General features: G+C 35.3%; 1 protein-coding gene across 2 annotated transcripts; it reads left to right on the top strand.

Moving 5' to 3' along the window:
* The first annotated feature begins 221 nt into the window (after positions 1-221).
* Positions 222-17,677, top strand: LOC149794054 (heterogeneous nuclear ribonucleoprotein Q-like). Of its 2 annotated transcripts, XM_089967999.1 has the most exons (4): positions 222-343; positions 8,134-8,941; positions 12,711-12,786; positions 14,609-17,677. In XM_089967999.1, exons 3-4 carry the CDS (start codon positions 12,726-12,728, stop codon positions 16,435-16,437), a joined length of 1,890 nt encoding a protein of 629 aa, XP_089824125.1. In that variant the 5' UTR covers positions 222-343; positions 8,134-8,941; positions 12,711-12,725; the 3' UTR covers positions 16,438-17,677. The 2 variants fall into 2 exon arrangements, with proteins under 2 accessions (XP_089824125.1, XP_089824124.1); XM_089967998.1 differs by lacking the exon at positions 8,134-8,941.
* The last annotated feature ends 6,498 nt before the right edge of the window (positions 17,678-24,175 follow it).

The raw sequence follows: 24,175 nt of genomic DNA, 5'->3' as shown, positions 1-24,175 counted from the left end.
CTAAAACTATGGACTTTTTGACCTCACTTGTGTATTTGTATTTTTATGATTTTTTACACAAGGCAGCATTAAATTTGTACATAAAAACTGTCCCCTGCCCCCCTAAAGTACATAATGACTGGTGAGCGCCCCCTTTCGCTCGTTGTGCGAAAATCTCGTACAGTCCCGCGAAAAATCTGATTGAACGAGACCAATAGGAAGTTGGTAACTGCGCATGCGATCTCTACAACAAAGACGCCATTTGGAAGCGGCGTGCCCTGGAAAGTTCTCTGAAGAAGAAGACTTAAGAATTAATTTCCTAGCGATTGCAAATATTTTGAATCATAGATTTTGTAAAACTAAGGTAAGAATTGTATAATATTTATAGTATTAATACACTTAGTTCCTTGTTAACTTTGAGAAGTTTGTTTGAATGTTGACAAAGGCGGTGGATGAAAAATAGGCATGCTCATGTAGGCACGGAGAAATGCAAAGACTACGCAATATAACATTTTAAGAATGTTTGTTAAATGATGTCATCACTTTCCCAGTGTATTGATCTACACGAAATCTTGGCATTTCTCTGCATGCATTTCTTGGGGGGAAATGTTTGCTATGGATACGAATCGCCATGTAGCGATCTGTGTAATTTAGCACCATGTCGGCCAATTCTTGGTCATACAACCACAGGAGTCTGAAGTTTTATCAATAAAGTACGGCGAAATCTCTGACAATATGAAATCCCCTTATCGGTAATATAAATAAACACAAGGAGTGCAAGCGTGACCACAACCCTAGCAAAATCGGCTGGACGGAAGTAGCACATTCTATCAGTTTCTACCCTGCAGTAAATATGCGTTAGGGTCTAATAATTGTACCGAATACGGCGCAGAATCTGTGTTATTTTTGAATATTAGGGAAATTTATGACGGTTGATGACGTCATCAACCGTTATTTCTATCAAATCAAATATTTCTGTTCTGGAAATTTAAATAAAATTATAAAATGATACAATCTGAAATACAAAGGAAGATAAACATTTTATCTTGTGAAATTACTTTCATCATGTTTTTCAGCATATTTACTGCAGGGTAGAAACTGGTGGAATGTGCCACTTCCGTCTAGCCGATTTTGCCTGAAAGGGATTTTGACCGTAATGGTGAAAATAAAGGTTAGTTCGCCTGATTGGATTCAGGACATGGTCATTTAAGAGATATGCGTTGGTACGTTACTGTCTTTTGAATGTATATGTGTAGTTTTTCAGTCTTCTTGCGATTCTGAAGCGATAAAAGACGTGTGAGAAGAAGTCAAATTGAGCGAAGGGTTGTGGTCACGCTTGCACTCCTTGTGTTTATTTATATTACCGATAAGGGGATTTCATATTGTCAGAGATTTTGCCGTACTTTATTTATAAAATGTCAGACTACTGTGATTCAACCTAAAACACATCACCTGATATTTTTGTTGGGGTGGGTGGTGATGGGTCTTACTCCCTAACTAACGGCGCTTTGTAGCATGCTTTGATGTCGACTAACAGTGTAATGAAAGTCACATTTTCAGAAATAGTGCACAACTGGCAACCAATAACGACGCTTTTCTATAAAGTAAAATTACGTTTTTGTCAGACTTGACTTGCACTGATAACTTTTCTCTAATAAATTCATATTCTTACAAAAGAAATGGACCTTTTTTTCAAGCTTCATTGACCTAATTTCATTTGTCTGGTGATCCATGAATAACGAAATCTGGTGGAGTTTAAATATTATTCTTTAGTGAAACAAATAAAAAATATAGTATGCCTATTGGATTTGTAAGCAGTGTTTTGTTTCGTTCAAGAAACATAGCCCCACAAGAATCTACTTAAACATGCTTCGCCATACCTTGACAATCGTTGCATTGCAGCAAACTCTGATGTATGTAAATGGAACATGCATCCATTTGCTTGTGTCATATTTTTATTCCGCCAGGATAAAGACTACAGTAAGTATATAAATTAGTGGAAGAGTGTTGATATAGGCTGCCAAGTGTGCGAGATATTCTGAAACTACTCATTTTGATGTCAATCGACATCAGAACACACTATTCAAGGCCGTTATTTGGATAATCAGATGTAGCACTAAAATAAAAGCAAGGTCTAGAGTGGTCTAAAGTGCTCACTGTTCCAGATCACTGCCATCTCACCTCTTAGTGTGTTTGAAAGCCTGCCAGTAGTTTTCCATGGGTTTTCCAGGGTTCTTCCTGCACCAGTTATACTGGCTGCCATGTATAGCCTATCTTGTGCTGAAAAATGGTGTTAAACCCTAGAGCAACAACCATCTTACATTGTAGGACTAGCCAGTTATGGGCAAGAATACATCATTTCTGTAAACATTGGATCACATGTCATTTTGGGTCAAAATCCATTTTGTAAAAGGAATGTATGATTGTACTTTAATTAAGGAAATTGATATTCATCAAGTGTATACAAAATATCCCACATTTTGGCTTGGAATGCATATGAAAACAGGATTTCTAAATGTCAGCATGAAGATCCACTCCATGACCTTGAACCTGTAACCCAGAAAATACTATTTACTATGTATCTTTTAGAATCATGCAAATAAATACATTATATATACAAAGGAAGTTAAAAAATTCTGCATCTTTATCCAGTTTTCCAGTTTTGCAAGAAGTTCCAGATGTACAAAATCACCTGCAACACAACATATCAACTTGCCGCTTGAACAAGATTCTCAGGAGATTTCCTGGCACATAGTCTGCTTCTAAATTCTTTAGTAATTTTTCCTCAAAAACAAGACGTAAACTTTAAATCCTATTCATTTTTGTTTCTCTTTCACGTAACAGCTTATTTTTTTTATTAAACTTTGAACTTCACTGAATTATTTACAATATTTGTTTAATTTGCTTAATATCTCTTGCCATTTATTGGCCTATATATATATATATATAATGACTTAATTACTTGACTGAACTGCTGATAGAAACAGTCCAAAGTAATTTATTTCATTTCCATAGCCTGATGGATATACATGACATCTTTTCAAAGCTGTGCGCAGAATATGTCGACATATCACTAGTCATGAAAACACTGGGGTGGTATACTGTGTCCAAAACTGTTATTATTTTGAACAGAATGTTTTGGTGACAAATGCTTCTTTTCAAATGGTAAGCATCGCAGTATTCTATTTTCATTAAATGTCTTGTGGTGGGAGATATGATTGCCATCGCCATGTGAAAAGTTTTTTTGTAAAGAATTTTGTCAGGTTGAGAGATAGCAACAAGCCATTGAGCTGCATATGGTTTGGGACTAAACTGCTAATAAGTAAGGTCTGTGCATACGTTGTAGACTTTTCAGTTGGACTTGAGGCTTATCGTTGATGCGTCAATCAATAGCAGTTATTTTGTTACACCATACTGAAAACTAGTCAATTTTAAGTTTAAAAAGAAAATCAATTGCCTTACTGAGACGGACTCGTAAGGAATGGCAGGTCTGCATGAATGTAAGACACCTTTCTTCATATTTTAGGTTTCAGTTCTACTACCTGAATAGCGGCATTGTCTAGCGTGTTCCGATAATGGCTAACATCAGAACGAGAAATGAAATTTTCAGGCATATATAACAATTTTTTCCAAATTCAAGTCATATTGCTTTAGACTGACTTTACTAACTCGAATGTCTTTTTCAAATAAATTCAAATCCCGATTGAGTAAAAAAAAACTTTTTTCAGGTTATTTTAGTCTTTGGCAGCCATGAATAAACATTATTAGTTTGCCTTGTTATTCTTTAACTATAGAATTCATCAGAAACTGCATTTGCGGTCCTAGGTACTTATTTTGATTAATAAAATTGAAAAATACTATTTAGAATAGTTGCACTTTGTCTTCATATTAATTCCACAACATGTTTTATAATCTGACACCCAGCCACCCCGCCATCATTTCATGCTAATTATCTTAACCCAGCAGCATGTTCAGCATATAGGTTACATTCCAAATGGGTTCCACATGTATAATGAAGGGCTGTACTTGTCATTTAATAACCACATTTATACAAAGTTTCTGTGTTAAATTTCATCTTTTCTACTTTGATCTCTGAAAGTTCCACTACTGTTGTGTCATATGGTAAATGTTACATTGAAATCTCACTAGTGGTTATTGCTTGTTTCGGTCCAGGTTAAATAATAACTACCAATCAGGAATTAGTGTAGCCTACTCCCTGCATGGCAAACAGGAAGTACTAGCAAAGCAGCAAATGTGCACAAAAGTCATTGATATGTAGTAGCTAAACAAAGATGCCGTCAGGGTGTGAGACTAAGCAAATCATGCAAAATTTGTACAAAACTTTGCACACCTGGAGAGCAGTGCGCGAGAACTCATGCATATTTGTTGTTGTGCCCTGGAATAAGCGTTATGGCGTAGTTTGAGTTGTCATGAAAGATGTTTTACAAATGCCTGTTTAGAATGTGGGATACCTAAATATAAAATGTCTGGTTCTTGGTGTGGTTCATTATGTTTTTATTTGGTAAATACTGGTTGGTAACAGTGATGATCCCAACGGTTTTTAAATTCATGAAGTATATTGGAGCTGGGGATTTTTTAATGGAGATACCAGTGAGTGATTTTGAGCCAGAATATGGTGTTAATGAGTCGTTTGTTCATGCTCGATAGACAAAATAGCATAATGTTCAATCTCCCATTCAGCTGTATTTGGAAATTAAATCGAGAAAAGGCATTATACTGAGTGTATTTAAAATACAGACAATTTAAAGGTAGAATGCCATTTTCATTTTGTATCAATGTAGCCGTGCTGATCATATGCAACAAAACTATATCCAGATCAAGATTAATATAAACTGAATAAATAAGGATGAAAAGAAGTTAAATTAAGAAGTAAACGATATATAATTGAATACCTCGGTCTGCACAAGCAGACTGTGGCATTGATGGACTAAAGAGCCTAATACTGCATTATGGAACAGATGAGAAATATGGCATGGTACTCTGCAAACTACTGATTCAAAAAAGTAATTTTTTTGTGATAAATCTTATTTGGAGCAGATGTATCAAAAAGATAATATGTGTGAGCTCTGGAGAATTGTAAGTAACATCCTTCTTTTTTAGCAGATATATTTAACCAGTGAATGATGGTACTAATGGAATAAATAAAATTTGCACAGAATCAGCAAAGGGGGGGAGCAGATTTTAAAACACTCAAGTTTATCACCTTATGTAAAATGTATAACAAAAATGGAATAGGACTGGGTGATGTCAATAGTTTTCCTTCTAACAAAATGCAAGTACCTGTGTGCAAAACAAAGGGCCTGTTATGTGTGCTGAAAGTGAGTTAAATAGAGCCACCATCAATGGCCTAAAACATTGAATAAAACTCGCTGACAACTAACCAGTTAGTCTGTATGTCTTTTATTTTTGTATTGTTATCAATGAAAATTGCATATAAATATATCGTAACTATATCTCTATCAATAATCTGCAAACTATAAATGCAGCCAGTATGTCAACATACATATATGGGCACCATCTGCCATCCATAGATGGAAACACTCCAAGGTTCACATGTTTATCGATATATATTGCAAGCTGTGTATCGTGAGTATTATTGATACTTGGCATAGGTTAATGTTTCACCCCTACTGGTAACTAAAAAATAAAAATAAATCACAAGCCCTGACACGAATTCCACAAGCCCAACTACTGTTAAATGCCTCTGTCCAGTACAGGTGGTAACACTTTATCAACACAAATGAACTGTGCAAAAACAAAACCATGCTTGTGCTTGTTATTGTCCATCAATCTTTTATGAGTAAAATCAAACCGAAAGGCATAGGTCAGTCGCTAAGAATGTTCAGTTCAGCATGTTGAATATGTTGCACGCAGATGGTCTTCTATATCAACAGAAATGACATGTGGATATGTTCTTTGCTGTATATGCCAAGATTTAAAAAAAAAAAACGTTTGCTGGTATGCTTCACAAAGTTAAACCTCAACCAAAAAATCTGAAATTTATTTTTGCTAGCATTAACAGGTTACTGTTAGGACTGGTCAGCCTGATGTTGGGATAAGGTGACTGAGTGGGACAGGCTACATGTGTGCAAAATGATGCCTCAGTGCTAGACGACATTATAATCAGCCACACTGCAGACATTGTAGCGACATGAATGAAAAATTGTTAAAGCTGCGTTAAATATCCTAATCACACTGATTTGCTTACACTTGACCACTATTCCAGCAACTGATATTATCATACTTTACGTTGTATATATTTATATATGGGGTAAAATCCAACTTCAAAGTAACGTTGCCACTGTTCACATACTTATTAATAATCTTTAATAGATGCAGACCTGCTAACTCATGATTTTGCCTGCAAGTCGTATGAAAATTACCCTTAAAATACAGGCTTGTGACACACTAGGAAAAATGATTGTTGCCGAAAAATCAAGATAATTAGTTCATCTGTGTTTTATTTGGACCTGGGTTTCACCTTAGAATTAGTGAAATTAGTCAGGGAACCAGACTAACTTTACAGCAGCACCACAGATGCTTTAAACTGCACCTATTTGTTCATGCGAAGCGTCCGCATGAACAGAAAAAAAGTATAATCTAAAACGTTGTGTTGCTAACCATGCCCTATGCTTGCGAAACGTGGATGGTATCCAGATGCAATGCCAAGAAGATGAACCATTTTCACGTGGTCTGCCTGAGAAAACACTGGCAGCCATTCCAAATATCCACACTTTGCTGATAGGCACAGTTGAGATGAGCAAATCACGTAATCAGGATGAGCTGAAGGAGTCGGATTGCCATCGTCATGTGAAATTTAAATAATTTCCTAGAATTATGTCAGGTTGAGAGATAGCAAAAAGCCATTGAGCTGCATAGGGTTTGGAGCTAGAATTTGTGCAACTGTACTAGGGGGTAAATAAAGTAAATGCTTACTTTAGAAACTTTTAAGTTGAACATAATGTTGATCATCGATGCATCAAACTTTTAATTACGTTTTCCAGCTTTATAATAGCAGTTATTTATATTTTGTTACATCTTGCGGGAAAAAAAATCAACTGCCTTACTGTGACAGGCTCATCAGGGTTGGCAGGTCTGTAGATGGTGCAAGCATTCAAATTCAAGACAATAATGTGTATGTATTAGTCAATCAAACCATGAAGACACATTCCACCAGACTCGTGCATAAGTGGGGATCAGTTTATGTATTTTGATTTCAAACTGATTTTTCACCCACAGAATTGAATGAATAGAGATGCAAGTCCATAACCATCCCACAGTGCTTAAAAAAACCCACAAGAAATTGGACACCCATATATATATATATGTGTGTGTGCGTGTGTGTGTAAATGGCAAAGATTGTTCCACCAGTTGCAAGAAAGGGTTTCAGGTTGGGGTCCATGGACTTGTGTATATTGATTTTGTTTTTTATGGGTATAAAAGTCTGACGGGGGAAATTTTAAAACTTTTACATTGTTTATTTGCACAGATCAAGAAAAGATTATTAAACATTAAATTTCGAGAGTTCACATTCCACACTAGCTGTAACTCTTTTAGGTGACTAAACAACAAGGTTTCAAGTAAAGAAAAGTTTTTGCTGTTTACAAGCCGCATATATGAAAAATATCTTAGTATACATGCAGACTTTTGTCGTTTGAGACATTTTGTAGTTTTAAATGTTCGATTGTACATCCCACAAAACTGTGATGGAGACTACTGAAAGCTAACTACTGATCAATCTATTAAAATTATGATAACAGTAGGAGCTCTAACCTCAGTCTAGTGCAGTTGTAATTGACCTGGGGCATTAGAAAGATGCATTGGGGTCATTTCAATGGGTATGTGTTTTTTCAATTAATGGAGCCTTAATGTTTTTAATGTTAAGAAGGGGTCGTCATACTACAACAGGTTGGGAACAACTGGTGTGAATGGTGAAAATTAGCCGGGCTTTGCCATAGTCTTCTTTTTAGGATAATTCTATCCTTTTTGTTTGTGCTTTGAACTGAATGTTCAAATCGTACCTTTCTGTATCTGAAATGGTGTTTATTTGTTAACCAGATTTAAAGTGGTGTTTGCATCTTAGCAAAGATTCGCAGTGTACATGTATTTAAAGCAAGATATTTCTTTTTTCAGGTGAAGTGATTGACAGTCCAGCCGAATTTGCTTTTAAATAACTTGGTTTTCAGAAATATCCGTGTAAAAGTACCTGCTCTCAACATATTTGTATTATATGTTTTTAAATTTGGTTCTTATTGTCTGTGGTGTGCATGTTGCTTTTATAGATCTTTATTGACCTTTCTGGATCAAAAGCAGACTTGAGCTTTTTTCAGTACTGTCCTTTACACATTTGAAACTTTTTATTTGAATAAACTTGGCACGTTATCATCCTTCTTAATGCTTTCATTTTAACCTTCTTGGCACATGATTGATCATTAATTTCAATTTTTAGCAGGCTGTGACGGTTTCTTTATTCCACAGAATATATTTGAACTTGGTTCATATGCCTTGTATTACATACAGGTTTTGTGTTGCCTTGCAATACAAGCTTTGAACTTGGTTCGTGTAACTTATTTTTATGATCACAAGTTCATCATAGCTCTAGAATACAAGCATTGAACTTGGATAAAGAACTGGTTCTGTTTGCCTCACATAAGTAATTTTTGAAAGTAAAAAAACCTTGGCTACATTGATTCATCAAACTCGGAATGAGCATTCCTTCTGAAGGCACAATGGATAAAGATTGTGTAAAACTTGGAATTCTTGACAAAATTAAAGGCATTGCCCAACCATTTGTAGAACAGCCAACTGTTAAGCAAAAAGGAAAAAATAAATGAAAGAAAAGAAGGGAATTGAGGAAATAGGAAAAAGTGACAGAGCCGAATGAGGATGGTGTGGTTGTGTAGACCAGTGATGCTGAACAAGTCAAGATGGAGCATGTAAGGTGAGTAGTAAACAAAAAGTGTTCTGTTGAAGACCCTGAGATTGAAGACAAGATCTGGATATGAAGAGAGGCGAATCTACATTAGACTTGATGCTGCTGAAACTTTTTGCCAAGAAACTTGAAAACATGCCCTTTGAAGGAAAAAAAAAGTTTTATCAATGTGAAACATTATTTATTGCATATGTGCATCTCCAAGGTTTAAGAGCTGAAACTAAGAACTGAATCGACAACTTGGGAAGATACCTTGAAGAATGTTGGAACAGCGTGGAAAAGTACTGTTTTGTGGATTTGCAAAGTAAGCAGTTGCAAATTTTCGATACAACAAACTTGAAACTTGGAGTTGATTATTGACTTGAACATGAATGATACCTATATAAGAAAAATTCCCGTGAAGCTTTGAGGAATAGGATTGTAAAAACTTGGCTGCATAATGTTCATGGAAATAGTTCACCATATAAAGTACATTGCCATGTCAGTCAGTCTACATGCAAGTTGAAATTATAATGGGTGTTGGTGATAGATGACCACAATGGGATGTTGATATTCAGCTCTTCTTAAAGGGGAACATTACTCTTTGTTTCTCCTGCATGTCAAAATGGCGGGACATTCTGTAACACTTTTCTGGTGGGGATGTCACCCCAAGTCGACATTAATATTTAGTGTATGTTCAAGTTGAGTTTAAATGATGCATGCCAGATTTACAGGCAGTATATACTATCACAAGTTTGATATGGGAGAAACTTTTTTGAAATGATTTTGTTTTTATTTTAATAATGAAAACAACGAAAATGGTTTTCTTATATTTCTAGTTCACCTGGTCACTAGACAACTTGTGCACTGGATATTGCTTTATCAGTTACTATTTTCAACTTGTTCTCAAAAGCACCACTAAACAAAATTCAGTCAAATTTTACCTGTCTCTGCATAATGACTTAAATTTTGTACAAATAATGCTGATCTGGCGCTTGATAGGGAAACCATTAGTAAAAATTATGAAAAAAGAAACTTCCTCCAAAATTGCTTAACATAATTTGACAAAAAAGGCTTCAAACTTTATACAGATGTGACTGCAGCCATATTATGTGTTGCTGACACTGCTAAACAGAATTCTTTTTAATGTGACAGCATTGTATAAACAGTGTTGAGTTTATACCAGTTATGCAGATTCATCTTTAGATATAGTCGATGCAGAGATGTTGCACATTTAAGATTTTGTAGAAATATTAAAATTTTAAATTGAGGACAAGTGAAAATTCAACATTGTAATGTTGGTAAAGTTCCATACAATGAAAATCACAAATGTTCCTTGTAAGCAAGGAAAGAAAGGTTTCAATTCAGTATTGTACTTTGAATGGGGTATTTGGTGTCTGAGGATAAAGCGAATCCATACATTCAGTTTTTGGTATCATGCTGTTTATGAAAGATTCCAGGACTGTTTTTAAAGGCTTAAATCTGGCATTTGATATATACCAGATACTGCAGGTACATAGATTAAGATGCAAAAATAAGTACCAGATGTTTTGGGCAAAAAATAAAAATTGTATCCGTCAAATTTTGTCCTAAGAGAGGCAAATTAATGTATTTAAGATTCCATAAATGTTTTGGTATATGCATATTTTCATAGTCATAGATTATTTATTTTGATCTTTTATAACAATACATGTATAATTATTTGACTATTCGTCTCTATTTTATTCTGTTATTTTACATAATCAAGGCAGGAATACTTAGTGTGAGCAGGTACAAAATAGTTGATATAAATATTGATCCAACTGTATGCATTATATACAGCCTAGAGTACACAGTGCTGTAAATGTATTTCAGTATAATTGCCAAGTTGACATGGAAAACTGTTACTATGGAAAAAGGTTTATGAATTTATCATCTTCATGGAGGGGAGGGCTCAATTTAATCCATAGTCGTTAGAATAAAATGGTAACCAATTTTTTAAACAGGTGCGACCTAACTGACTTGTTTTGTCTTCCAGATTCTTGTATTACTGAACTATATAATTTTTCCAAGATACAAACTAGTTTATAAAAAAAAAAAAAACATTGCATGCTGCATTGCATACTGATGAAGCCATGATTGGGAATGTATCACAGAATGTTTAAGTTGTAATCTCGAAGCTATTTTCCTACGTCTGCAAAGGCTTTATATTCTGTGATGGCCTAAGTGTTGTCTCGTGCTCACGAATGCCTCAGTTTGAGCTAATATTCAACTAAAATCTTGTATCACATACAGTTTTATGAAGAGGAGACTTTTGGACAATTTTCTTTAAAATTACTGAGTTGATTAAATAGTACGTGTTTCGGAAGACTTGTTAGATTTCTTACAGTTTGCATTCTGTATTGTTTCTGACCAGCACTGCAAGTTTTGTTACTTGCAAGTTGCATTATTAAATGGGGGGGGGGGGACACATTGGTTGTGTGATTACTAATTTCTGATTTGAGTATTCACCCCAGATTGGTAGTATTTGAATATTCACCTTCAAGTGGTAGTATTTATTTATTCACCTCAGAGGGGTAATATTTGAATATTCACCTTCAAGTGGTAGTATTTGTTTATTCACCTCAGAGGGGTAATATTTGAATATTCACTTTCAAGTGGTAGTATTTGTTTATTCACCTCAGACGGGTAATATTTGAATATTGAATATTCACCTTCAAGTGGTAGTATTTGTTTATTCACCTCAGAGGGGTAATATTTGAATATTCACTTAAGCATTGTTTATAACCTTGCAACATGTTTTCGTTTTGTGGAAAGGAAACATTTTTGTTTTTTGTTTTGCTGTATTAACTGCTGTAGCTTGAGCACATGTGAAGGAGTGTATTAAAGTATGAGATGTAGATGGCTTTACTTAATGTAACATGAATGTACAAATTTATTCTCCATTTCCTTTAAAGATATTCTAGTGGTTATTTTCAGCAGTTTCGTTAGCCATTGAGACCTCTGAGCTCGAGTTCAAAACAGGAATTCCTATGTTCCTTTCAGCCATAGCTCCATATACTGTTTCCTGGGCAAGGCAGATAATTATCCAGTTCTCTTGGAGTAATGTTTTATTGTAATTGCACGTGAGTCGAAACTTGGCCTCCTTGCATGTGAAAAGATACAAATAGTGGAGGCAGTAATGCATGTGAGAAAAGTCTTGCAGATTTTACAAGAGTATTTTATTTGGAGTTTTGAACTTGGGGTTGGGGTGGGAGGCATTTGTCTCCTTTCTCTGCTTTGTCCATTGTATTATTTTTCACATTCGTATTTAATGGTGCTGATACAATTCTAGTTGTTTGATATTTGCGGTTTACAGGGTTTTTTTTGTATGTATCATTTTGACCAAAATAACTTTTGCTGGGCGCTTGCAAGCAATGATTATATTGATTTGCCATTGGAATCCATGCATTAATTTTTATACAGTACTGGAATATAACCAGGAAGTTTACCTATTCACCAGAGTTTGAAATCGCAATTAGTTGCTAAAGAAGAAAGTTGTCCTGTCTGGCCCAGTACGATTGAAACTTGTAATGATGAGAAAAAGCCTCGATTGCCATTCTGAATGAATTGTATGTGTTTATTAATTGGATATAGATTTCCTTGATTTTCAGTCCTGCTGAATATTTTGTTATACATTTGTTATACAGAGTTCATAATCTGAGGCTGCATATTTTTATCATTTTGATGAAAACCATTTCCTTACACTTTAGCTACAAAACAAATTTTCATAAATATTCAGGTTGTTTGTTGCATATTCACATTCTGTTTTGTTTTATAGCTTGAACTCTGAATCATGGCTGATGATCAACCAGGCCAGAGTGAGAAGTACTTTAAGGAAGACCCAGATGGGCAAGGTAATTGTTTGCTTGCTATAGGAAATTTTTCCGTTAATGTTGCAGAAAAGTAGGATATTTTTTTAAAATGTCAATTCGGTGAGAATAAACTGAGATTTAAATTTTTTAAACGTCGGGGCAAACTGACTAAAAGTTAAACTTGTGCTTGGGAAATATTAGTTTACATCTAACATAATAGCCCAGCATGACTGATAAAAAAAACAGAAATGTGTTCTTTCATCTCGAAACTATATAAAGATAAATTTAATTTATTATACTTAAATCATGCATATAGATGTGTAGAAGAGAAAGAATTTGAATGTTGGGGATGAGCTGAATTTTGGAGGGGTGGGTGGGAGGGAAAGATGTATTTAGGTAAAAGACTGAAAAGTGTAGCAGTGACAAACAAAACTGCTTTCACTTAATTTTAATCATGTTTAAAGTACATCATCTTTATCTACTATTCCACTGGAGTTCAAATCGTTTCACACTTAAAACAAAATACTTAGGTATTAATCACTGCAGAAGAGTGCCCTTTATTTCCAAATTCACATGGTGATGAAATTTCACGAGTTGTATTTTTAACAATTAACACCTTATTACATTAACATTGGCAATATAAATTCAAATTCTTCGATGGCGATTCTTTACAGACTGCAAGCTGATAGACTGTCGGAAGCTAACTTTAACGTGTCTAAGGACATAAAAGTTGGCAAATCCCAAATACCTACAAATATTATAATAAAATATAATTAATTATTCCTACTTGTGTCAAGACATGCCTTAAGTAGTGAATATTCACATTGTCGCATCAGCACAATAACATGTGTACCTTTCTTTCATATATACTACATTATACTGTAGCTCATAGATGAAAAAAAAAACGGGCCAGTCAGGTAAAAGACAAATGCAGTATATATGAATGCTAAATAAAGATGCTGATACATGTACTGCGATTGGCAAGATCTCTATAGAAGCTCGAGAGCATAAAGCGTTCTGACCCAAACGTAACCCGTTGTTGGCAAAACAACTAACGCTTCGTGTATTTTACCCATTTTAAATAAATATTTTTTTGATCTCTATTTTGATCTTGTCCCAGCAGTCAGGTGATTGTGTTTTTACGTCCTTGGCTTAAATTGTAATGGCAGTTGTGTATTTTTCTCTTTTTTTTACGGTTATCATGTCTTTAATTTTTATCCAAATTTGGATTGTTAAATAAAAATCCATGAATGAGTCAAAATCTATAGATCATAGCTAAAAATTGGAATTGTTGCAGAACTTTTGTCACTTTACATTAATAGTATATATTCTGCAATATAGTTTCCAATTAAAATTTTGTTCTGTCACACAGCTCAATATAATTTCCCTTCATCTTATAAAGGACAATTGCTTGTAAGGACATCGTAGAACCTATTTATCTCCATTACATATCCAACCTGCGTATAAAGGATAAACATCTGTGAAGGAAATTATTATGGTTCCTTGGAAGTCCTTTTTTTGACGAGTTTCATTTGCATTTAATGAATATCTGTTCAGTGCGACCGCTTCGGTGGCCTAGTGTCTAGAGCATCCACAACGGATACAGAAGGATGTGCAAAGACTTTTAAAAAATGGTACTAACAGCTGCCTTGCTAGGTGCTCAGCATTAGGATTTAGTGTTAGGACTGGTCGGTCTGGTGTCAGGATAATGTGACTGGGTGGGACATGCTACATGTCTGCAGCATGATGGACATCACAATAAACTGTCACATAGCGATGTGACTGAAATTTTTTTAGAGCTACATTAAAAATCCCAATTACACATACACACACACTGTTCAGTGCTTATGCTTTCGACTTTCAGATGGGGAGGAGTTTGCTGAATATCAGGAAGACCCTGGAAGTGATGAAGAAGTAGACAAGCAGACAGAAGAAAAGCTGTTGCAGGAGGAACAGTCAGATTCTGATGATACACTAAAAGAATCCAGTGACTTTCAGAAACTTGTTGATTTTGGAATTGATGAGAGTGTTGCTGTAGAATTGGTCAGGTTTTTCAAAAAAGAGAACATTGGTTATGATGACCTAGATGAGAGAGCTAGAGTTGCCATTAAAGAGTTTCCACCAAAAGATGCTAAACTCATGATGAAAGTGGTACTTAAAAGTGATCTTGAACATGTTGTCAACAAGAGTGCCTACCTATGCGGCCAGATGAAAATTTTCATCAGAAACAAAAGGTCATACATAGATCAGTCTGGGTCATCGCCAGGTCCCGATAAGGAGAAGTTGAAAGAAATTCTGAAGGAGACGGGGTATCCACTGGACATCACTCCAGGACAAAGGAGATATGGAGGTCCCCCACCTGGCTATGAAGGAGGACCCCCAGGGAATGGCCATGAACTTGTTGTTGGTAGGATCCCTAGACAGTGGTTTGAAGACAAGCTAATTCCACTGTTCCAGGACTTTGGAAAAATTTATGAGATTCGCTTGATGATTGACAGTCAGACGGGTTATAATAGGAATTTCTGCTTCGTCTCATATTGTAAGAAAGAAGATGCTGAAAAGGCTTGTCGTCTGTTGAACAAGTACGAGGTTCGACCAGGCAAGACGCTAAAAGCAAATATTTCAACTTCAAAAACACGTCTGTATGTAGGCAATATTCCAAAGGGCAAGTCAGGTGAAGAACTAAAAGAAGAATTTGAGAAGATCACTCCAGGAATCAAGGATGTGATTGTTTATTGTACACCTGAAATGCAGGAAAACAACCTCAAAAACAAAGGTTACTGCTTTGTTGAATATGAAGATCACAAGCAGGCATCAACAGCAAAGAAAAAGCTGGAGAGTGGAAGATCATCATTGTGTGGGTATGACATCGTTGTTGATTGGGCTGAGCCTCAAGATGAACCAGATGACGAGTTCATGTCCAAAGTCAAGGTAGTTCACGTGAAGAATCTCAGCACAAATACAACATCGGAAGATTTGAAGAAAAAGTTTGAAGGATTTGGAAAGATTGAAAAGGTTCAGGTGGTGAAAGATTTTGGATTTGTCCATTTCGAGAGAAGAGAAGATGCTCTGAAAGCTATAGAAGAAATGAATGGGAAAACGTTTGGAAAGTATACAATAGAGTGTGGTCTGTCAAGGTCTGGAGCCAGCACTGGAAGGCGAAAGGAGCGTCTCAACAACTTTCGTGATAAACCCAGAATGCGGGGAGGAAGAATGAACCGATTCCAAGGTGAAAATCGCCAGAGGCAGGGAGGCTTTGGGGACAACCGATTTGGTGGTAGCTACCGTGGATTTGGTGGTGGTGGTGGTGGCAGCAGTGGTTTCAGTGGAATGGGTAACCGTGGTGGGCGAATGGGTGGTATGGGAATGGGATTAGGTGGTATGGGCTTTGGCATGGGTGGTATGGGAATGATGGGTAATAGGAACATGGGAGGAAAAATGGGCATGCCTGATAACTACAGGAATTTCAGCATGGGAGGAGGTTTTCAAGGTAATAGAGCAATGGGAGGGGGTATGAGTCAAGTTGGATATGATGATTATGGTTTTGGAGGAGGAATGGGAGGTGGTGTGGGAGGAGGAAACAGATGGATGGGAATGCAGGGTGGAGGAGGAGCTGGATATGGGGGGAACAGGTCACCCATGAAGAGAAAAGCAGGAGGTATGATGATGAACCAGAATAAAAGAAGACGATAAGAGCAGGACTTGTATTACAGACATGGTGTAGAATTTTTGGGGGCCAGAAGTAAATCATTTGGTAAATTTTAATTTTTTTAGAATTAGTAATGTCAGATCAGTTTTTGACATTGAACAACATCTGTTTTGAAGATGGTAACAATTGAATATTTAATCATGTAACTGCTGTTTGTTATTATAGAAAATAGATGAAAACTTTAATATTGTCTCACTGACTCGCAGTAATGTTCATGTTTTTTGTGAGGATACTTTCCAGAATATGATTTTAAAAAATATGTGAAGAGCATTATACGGCATGAAGTGAAATTCTTTGTTTTTTGTGACTGAAAAGTCCTCAGAATGTTATTAAATTATGTGTAATCTGTTTCCTGGAATCATGGTGATAATAAAACAATCTTTAGTCTGTGAATAATGCAGTATTCACGAATACAAATCTCTGTTAACACAATTCATCAGTTTCCAGACCTTTTTTTTTTTTTAAGGATGTGTCACCAAGATAGTTAAATTTACTTACAAATATTCAGTTTCTAGATCATTGTACAAGTTTGGAGATACATTTGTTCAGTGGTTAGTATGCCTGATGCCTGACCAGAAAGCAAATATCAATCCTGCCATCAGATCAGTCAGGGAGGGCAATTGTGGTGTAGTTATTGGTCAAGGAACTTTAAGATGCCAGTGCACAATGTAGTCTGTAAAAATGGTGTAATTCAGAACTTGAAATTGCATATTCAGATATGAAAATATGTGATTTAATGTAAAAGCTGTTAAAATTTTCTAATGAATTGTGTGATTGGTAGAATGCAGGTGTAATGGTTTTGATGTCATTCTTTGTATTAAAAAAAGCACAAAAAACATGGTCTTCACAGGAACATGTTTAAAATAGTTCATTTTCTTAATTGACTAGGCATAATTATTGATGATGTGGAGCAGATTCATTATGCTGCATGCACTTCACTATTAATTGGCATCTAAACCCAGTGCTGTGGAAACTTTGACAAAGTAACAAGTAAATCTTGTACAAGTTATAATTATTAGAACATTAACATGTAAATTGGATCAACTTTTCAGAGCTTTGCTGAAAATGTACATGTTATGAGAATGGACTGAAAATTATTTAACATAAACAATTTTACATTCTTTCCAAACATTATTTTAGACTAGAATGCTTGCATGTTTTGTTGTAAATATTTGATCATATGAAATGGTATTGTAACTTTGATATAATAAATTGTATCTTGATTATTTTCTTTATTTGCTTTCTTTTACACAAAAAATTGTTGATCTTCTTACTGCAAAATAATGGATAGTGGGTGATTATCATAGCGTAAGCATTTAGTATTTAAATTGCCCCATTGCGCTTGGAGAGGTTGCCCCAAGGATCATGTATACTAATTCTGAGATGTCGCCACTCTATACAAAGCATCATTGATGCCTATTCAGGAAATGCAGCCACTACTGAGTTCAACATCATGGCTAATGCACAGAATTCAGACCATTTCTGAAATCTCACATGCACTACGCCCATCGTTTAGTTTCTTTCTTTTTTTGTGAGTGTTCGTAATTTTATCATTTCTCAATAAAACTTTAAAGTTGAACGAGAACATTTGAAAAAATATTTCACTACTACATTGCTGATGGAAAATAGGATTATATTATTTTATTATATAGAACGACACTATAATCATTTTTATTAACTAATTTTGTTACCTTAAAGGCATATTTGAACTGCTCGACGTCCTTGGGACATAATGAGAAGATCGTCTTTAAAAACAAATTTAAATGTCACATTTAAATCCTGGACTAAACTGAATAAAATTTCGCATGGTCCGAATTGGTCAGTAATTTGTACTGAATCGGCCGGTCCCAGTTTAAGAGTAATTGCCACATGAATGAATTATGTTAGTATAATAGATGTATCAAACAAGAAAGTTAATTTTTTTTCTCGTGTTCTAGTATGTGTTATAAGAAATCTAAGGAGCTTAAATGAATACACAGACTTTCAATTATAAGTGATTTATTTTTCTATTTTCGACACTACACAAAGAAGATGAATGCAGAATGGGAAGGGAGTGTTTATTATACAACAAGTGGAAAATGGTTTTGAATGTAAGTGTGGAAGAAAAATGCATATTCATCAGATACAGTTACATACAAAATCAAAGGTGTATAATAAAGTGATGTTAGAAACATTGAATGAAAAAGCGTGAACATGTCTTTAATATAGATGGAGAAAAGTAAAAGAGTAAAAAAAATTGAGGATTGTTCCAGTACCCATGTTAATATAATTTTACAAAATATATCAGTTCAGCAATGCTTTAAAAGAAGGATTTCATTAATACTTTTTGCTACCAACATTGAAACAGTATTGCCATATAAGTGTCAGAGATGAACACTGATAGAAAACAACGGCAGTATTTCCCATACTATTCCATAACAAGCATAGGATTGTCTAAGAGAATGGGGGAAAAAGTATTTGGATACGCGCTGAACATATTCAATCAAGGAAAAGGTATTTGACAATATGAACCCTCTACTACTTAATAGTACATTTGATGGAAACAATTACATTTATTTAAATGTCAATTTAAATGAGTTTCACAATGCACTTGCATAGTAGCATAGATCCTGTTAAAATGGCTTGAGAATAAAAATGTTTATATTCGAGCTGAAAACAACGAAGACTCGTGCTTTTTGTATTTTTAAACAAGAGTTCCTGTTGTTAGTAAAAGTAGGATCTCTGCAAATTCTTTGTTTTTCTTCCATTTTCTGAGTATGACTTCCTTTCAGTTTCCCTAATGAAAGCATTTTGAGTTCAATAGGTATGGCATTTGCTTGTATAGGAGAGTCGATTCCAGGTAATAAGGTACATCATTAGTATATTTAAATAATGCAGTTTGCTAACAGTATTGTTCTAAGGTACACATTTATATAATTCAAAGATAATATTTAACAGGCTTTCTGGGTGACTAAAGCCATATTCACATTCATCCCAGGATCTAAGTGGTCGTAATGAAATTAGTGCCTGAACAACATGGGATTTTCACTAAAAGACTTTTGTGATGTATAGTTGGTCCTTGATGTAAACGGTGTCAATCTGACATCCAATATGGCTGCCATAATGATCATCCAGAAAAATGTATCGTTACTTCTTAGTGGATGGTCATACAGATAAAAGGTTTTCACTCGCTAAAAACCTCTTAAAATAGTGTTCCAAATGTGCCTATCACTGAAGCCAACTGAAAATCACGCTTTTGCAACCCCTGCTGTTTGACTGAAACACTATTTATTCATTGGTTGACCGCAAAGGACATACTGCACCTACTAATCACATTTTAATCGGAAAATCATGGTGCATTTCAGTTAAGTCAATAAATAAAGTAAATGTATATTTGAGAATGTAGATAAGTTTGTTGGGTTTGGTGATCTGCCTTCACCGGAGTGCACGTCGTATGCTGCATCAGAAAAGTCTGGCAATGTTCTGATGTTGACTTTGTCTCTTTCCACCTCCATATTGTGACATGTAAACAAAGTAGCTCTAAATGTTTCTCAATGACGGCTAATTGCATCCAAGGTGTTTTTTTACGCTTGACGGAAATGACTGAATATATTCAGAATGAACTTCGTTTTTAATAGAGCAATGAGCGGGCAGTACATACGATGCATATCACTTGCATATCAAGAGAGCTTGATCAATGGCCATGCCAGTTGGTAGCATGGAACAACAGGTTAGATATTAGATAGTATATATAATTTTGTGTAGATATAAAAGGTAAAATATCTTGAGGTAAATATATATGCCAACTCGCCCGAAGTGCTGCTTGATTCCTAACACTGAGAAGGACGGATGTATCTTCTGTTTTTTTTATTTTGTATAGATGCAGTATTGGCAAATTGCAAGGAACATATGCAATATCCTTTGGAATTTATCATGCATAGATTATGGAATCTACTGTAGGTGCCAACACAAACTCAAAGGGACATGAAGGAATTATTATTACTGATAATTAAACTTTCAGTACACTTTATTAATATTTATGAATACTTTGAGTGCGAGATTGAGGAAATGTTTAACATTAAAAGAATTAAAAATAAACAACCCCAAACAGAACAAAACAAAATAAAGTAATATTGTATTGTATAGAACCATGCGAGGAAAATAAAATGGTCACGACAAGTCTGTTTGGGAATATAAACAGAAACACTGCGTTAACTGTGCATAGAAATTACATTTAATACGATACAACTCTTGAAGGAAACCTATATGTCTTTGTTGGTAGAGCATCAGATTCGTAATCCACGCTGCACAGTTCCATACCCGCCCATGTCAGTCTGTGTGGGCCTCCTCTGTGTGCCCCTGGGAAAGGGACTAGGAATGATATAACCAAATATTTTGTTAAAAGTGCCACGAGACAACAAAATATTTATTGTTACTGCCACATTGGGCCAACATCATACAAAACACCCTTACAAATACCTTACAAGATTTTTGGTTTCTAGTGACTGTCATAATTTGCATACATTTTATTACGATGTTAACTCTTTTACTAATCTACTCTGTATCGATTTAGTCCACAATCCTAAGCAGTTTTGAAGAAAACGTTTGAAGGGTATAATGTACTGACAGGCAAACGAAAATTCATTGTTACAGATGATATATAGTGTTTCTCAACTGCAGTTATCTATTCATGAATGGGTGACGAAATCTTTTAATGTATTTTCAGTATATCTGTAGCAATGGTGGTCATAAAAGATGACAGATAAATATCTTTTTTTTTCAGACCTGACTGGTTTTGATATCAGATACATGTCAAATCTGTCCTGAATTGAAAAGAATGCACATACAAATTTTCATGTCTCATCTAGTGGACTAATAATTTCTTTAGGAATGGACTCTTGTGTACGAAAATCAGATACTGTTTATTTGGACCGAATTGAAGCTACGACATTTGCTGGACATGCGATACACAAAGGATGACGGGTGCAGGGACCATAACTTTACATATATTACAGAAGCTTTCATTGTTTATCTCGAAAGACAAATTGCAGCTTGACATTCTCAATATAAGAAGCAAAAGGCAGTTTATTTGCAATTTACTGAGCAAGGAGTGGAACAATGTGTTATGTATCCAAATCTTTTTTGGTCTAATGAAGTTTCAGAAAGTACGATTAGGGCTTTTAAATCCTTGCTTGTGATAATTTCTAACAATCAACATGATATCGTACATGGAATTAATGGTGTTGCATTCAGTGCAGTAGATCGGTTGCATACTAGGCACCATTTCTATTGTTCAAGTTGATGTTGGTACAAATTGAAGGATACTGGCCTTGAGAGCTTGCCCACACTTGATTTGGAGATGCAGGGTAAAAACTGATAGGTAGACCATAAAGTTTGACAAATCCCGAACTTAGCTTGGGTATGCTTCAGTGTGCATATGGTGAAATACCGACATTAAATGGACCATTAGATTCAAACATGTTTGGTTCCATTCACAACATTTGTATTTAATGAAGGATTACCAATAGTTCTGGGGTCTCAGTGTGTGTGATTTAGATTTGTAATTTAGCTTTAACAATTTTTCAGTCATATCGCTACGATAGCTGCAGTGTGGCAGTTTATGGTGATGCCTAGCACTGGGGCTTCATGTCACAGACATGTAGCATGATGTCATAGTCATTCACATTATCCTGACACCAGGCTAACCAGTCCTAACACTTACCTTGATACTGAGCGTCAAGCAAGGCAGCTATTAGTATCATTTTTGTAAGTCTTTGGTATGACTCGGCCAGGGATAGAACCCATGACCTGCGTCTGAGGCGGCCGCTCTAACCACAAGGTCACCGGAGTGGTCAGTTCTGGGGTCTAAAGTGGGCGATGCAGTTAATTTTCAGAGATATGTGAAACATCTCTTGTCCTAGTGAAGTGAACTTAAAATTGTGCATTAAGTGTAAGAAGTATATAGTGAAAATATTTATTTTCATTTGTGTATTGAAATTTGCTTTCTTCGATATTAAAATAAGGAAATAGTTTAAACCATGACCTTTGTTCTCAGTAAGTCTCGTCTGTTCCATCCCTTTTCAAACTAAAATTTATTGGTTGCATCTGGGGAACAATTACGGAAAGTTTCATGTTTCTGTCTCTCAGCATAACATTGGTTGCTATTTATAACAACGTAATGTGCTTTTTTAAAACAGCTCATTTTTCATCATAACGGGTGGTGGGCTGGGCTTGTGTTGCACTCTGACATTAATAAATACTGTTCTGGGGAAGAAATACAAGAGAATTATTTAAAAGGACTGTTTTGATGCTTGCGACTTAAATGTTCAGTCATGTTGTCAAAATTATATCATGCAGTAATAATACAGTGTACCTATGTGTTCTTTATGGGGTGCTCTAAAGATATCATGAACTTCTGAGAGTGGTGGGTTTAAGGTGAAGCCATTTACATTTGCAACATGCACAAAGAAGATAATGTTGGAATATCTCTGTTACTTTCATATACTGGGATGTAAAAAAAAAATTCTCAGTTTTGTGCTTGTGGAAAATGTACATGATCTAAGCACGCAGCTAACTAAAATGACTGCTCTGGTGTGCCAACCAGAAAAATATATAAAATGCAACAAAAAAAGTTATCGGCTCTTTATTTTTTTTTATACAATTTACTTCTGAAATGACCAGGCGGAGCTAGTCTTTTTTTGTTTGAGGTGCACATCTTAAGTAAGGCCAAGCTGTATACTCTATAAGCCATATTACACCCATTGATCTAACACCAAAATATAGGGATTGAAAGGTTCTTTAAATAAAACCTAGCCTGTGTAATTAGCGGGGAAATTCTTTGTCTTTAAAATGCTATGCAAAACACGAAACTGTAGAGCGTCACCAATATAAACGTTGTCGGTTTTTAAAAATAACGGAATTTGATAAACCAGCCAGAACCAGGCTATCAATATCTTCAATAAAAGTGGAAAATGAGTTTGCTGTGATAAACGAGAAATATCGATAAATCGGCGAAGTTTTCTATTTCTTTCGTGCCTTGAAATAATGTTACGTTCACTTGCTATCTTGTTTTTAACAACGTACATGATCGTACGATATGAACCCGGATACCGAGAGCATGTTTAAAAATTCGATTACTGTGCTAATAAATATTTGACATATTTCCTGTTGTTCTTTATTTTCGTGGATATAAATTTTCGTGGTTTTGCAAGAAAAGACTATTTCATCTGCATTTGAATTCGTCAACATGAAAAGAGTTTTCTTCAAACATGCGTTTTTTCTTGACACGTCTTTCAGTTCTTGGATTGGTGTAATCTGTATCTCTGACCATTTCGTTACAAAATCTTTATCTACATATCCATCACCCGATTCAGGTAATCAATCATCCATCACTCGACATTACCACCTATCCTTCAGCATGCACATTCATATATCTAGTTATTCATTGATACCACCAGAATACTTGCTTACCAGCATCCGGTCATTCATTAATACCCCACGGCCGTACATATATGTATCCATGGCAAATTTTATCAGGAGTTTATTTTATCTATTTTTGGGAGGGGAGCTCTCTGTTCTTTCCAGACCATGTTAGAGTGACCCTCCTCCCCATCTGTTATAATTTGTGTCTGCTATAGTTTTTTGTATGTTCTATCTTTTTATTACGGTATAATTTTTTTATTTTTTTTAACAGTCTAAATCAATTGGCTCTTCTAGACATTCATCATCTTGCATAAAATAGGC

The sequence above is a fragment of the Sinohyriopsis cumingii genome, chromosome 8, assembly GCF_028554795.1.
Source record: "Sinohyriopsis cumingii isolate HCF-2022 chromosome 8, ASM2855479v2, whole genome shotgun sequence".
NCBI lineage: Eukaryota > Metazoa > Mollusca > Bivalvia > Unionida > Unionidae > Sinohyriopsis > Sinohyriopsis cumingii.
The sequence above is the reverse complement of the archived record's forward strand: the minus strand, read 5'-3'. Positions and strand labels throughout refer to the sequence as shown.

Excerpts from the sequence above, each read along its gene's own strand:
- LOC149794054 (XM_089967998.1), top strand. The coding sequence starts at position 12,726 with ATGGCTGATGATCAACCAGGCCAGAGTGAGAAGTACTTTAAGGAAGAC. Across the intron at positions 12,787-14,608 it reads GGAAGACCCAGATGGGCAAG|ATGGGGAGGAGTTTGCTGAA; the intron begins GTAATTGTTTGC and ends TTCGACTTTCAG.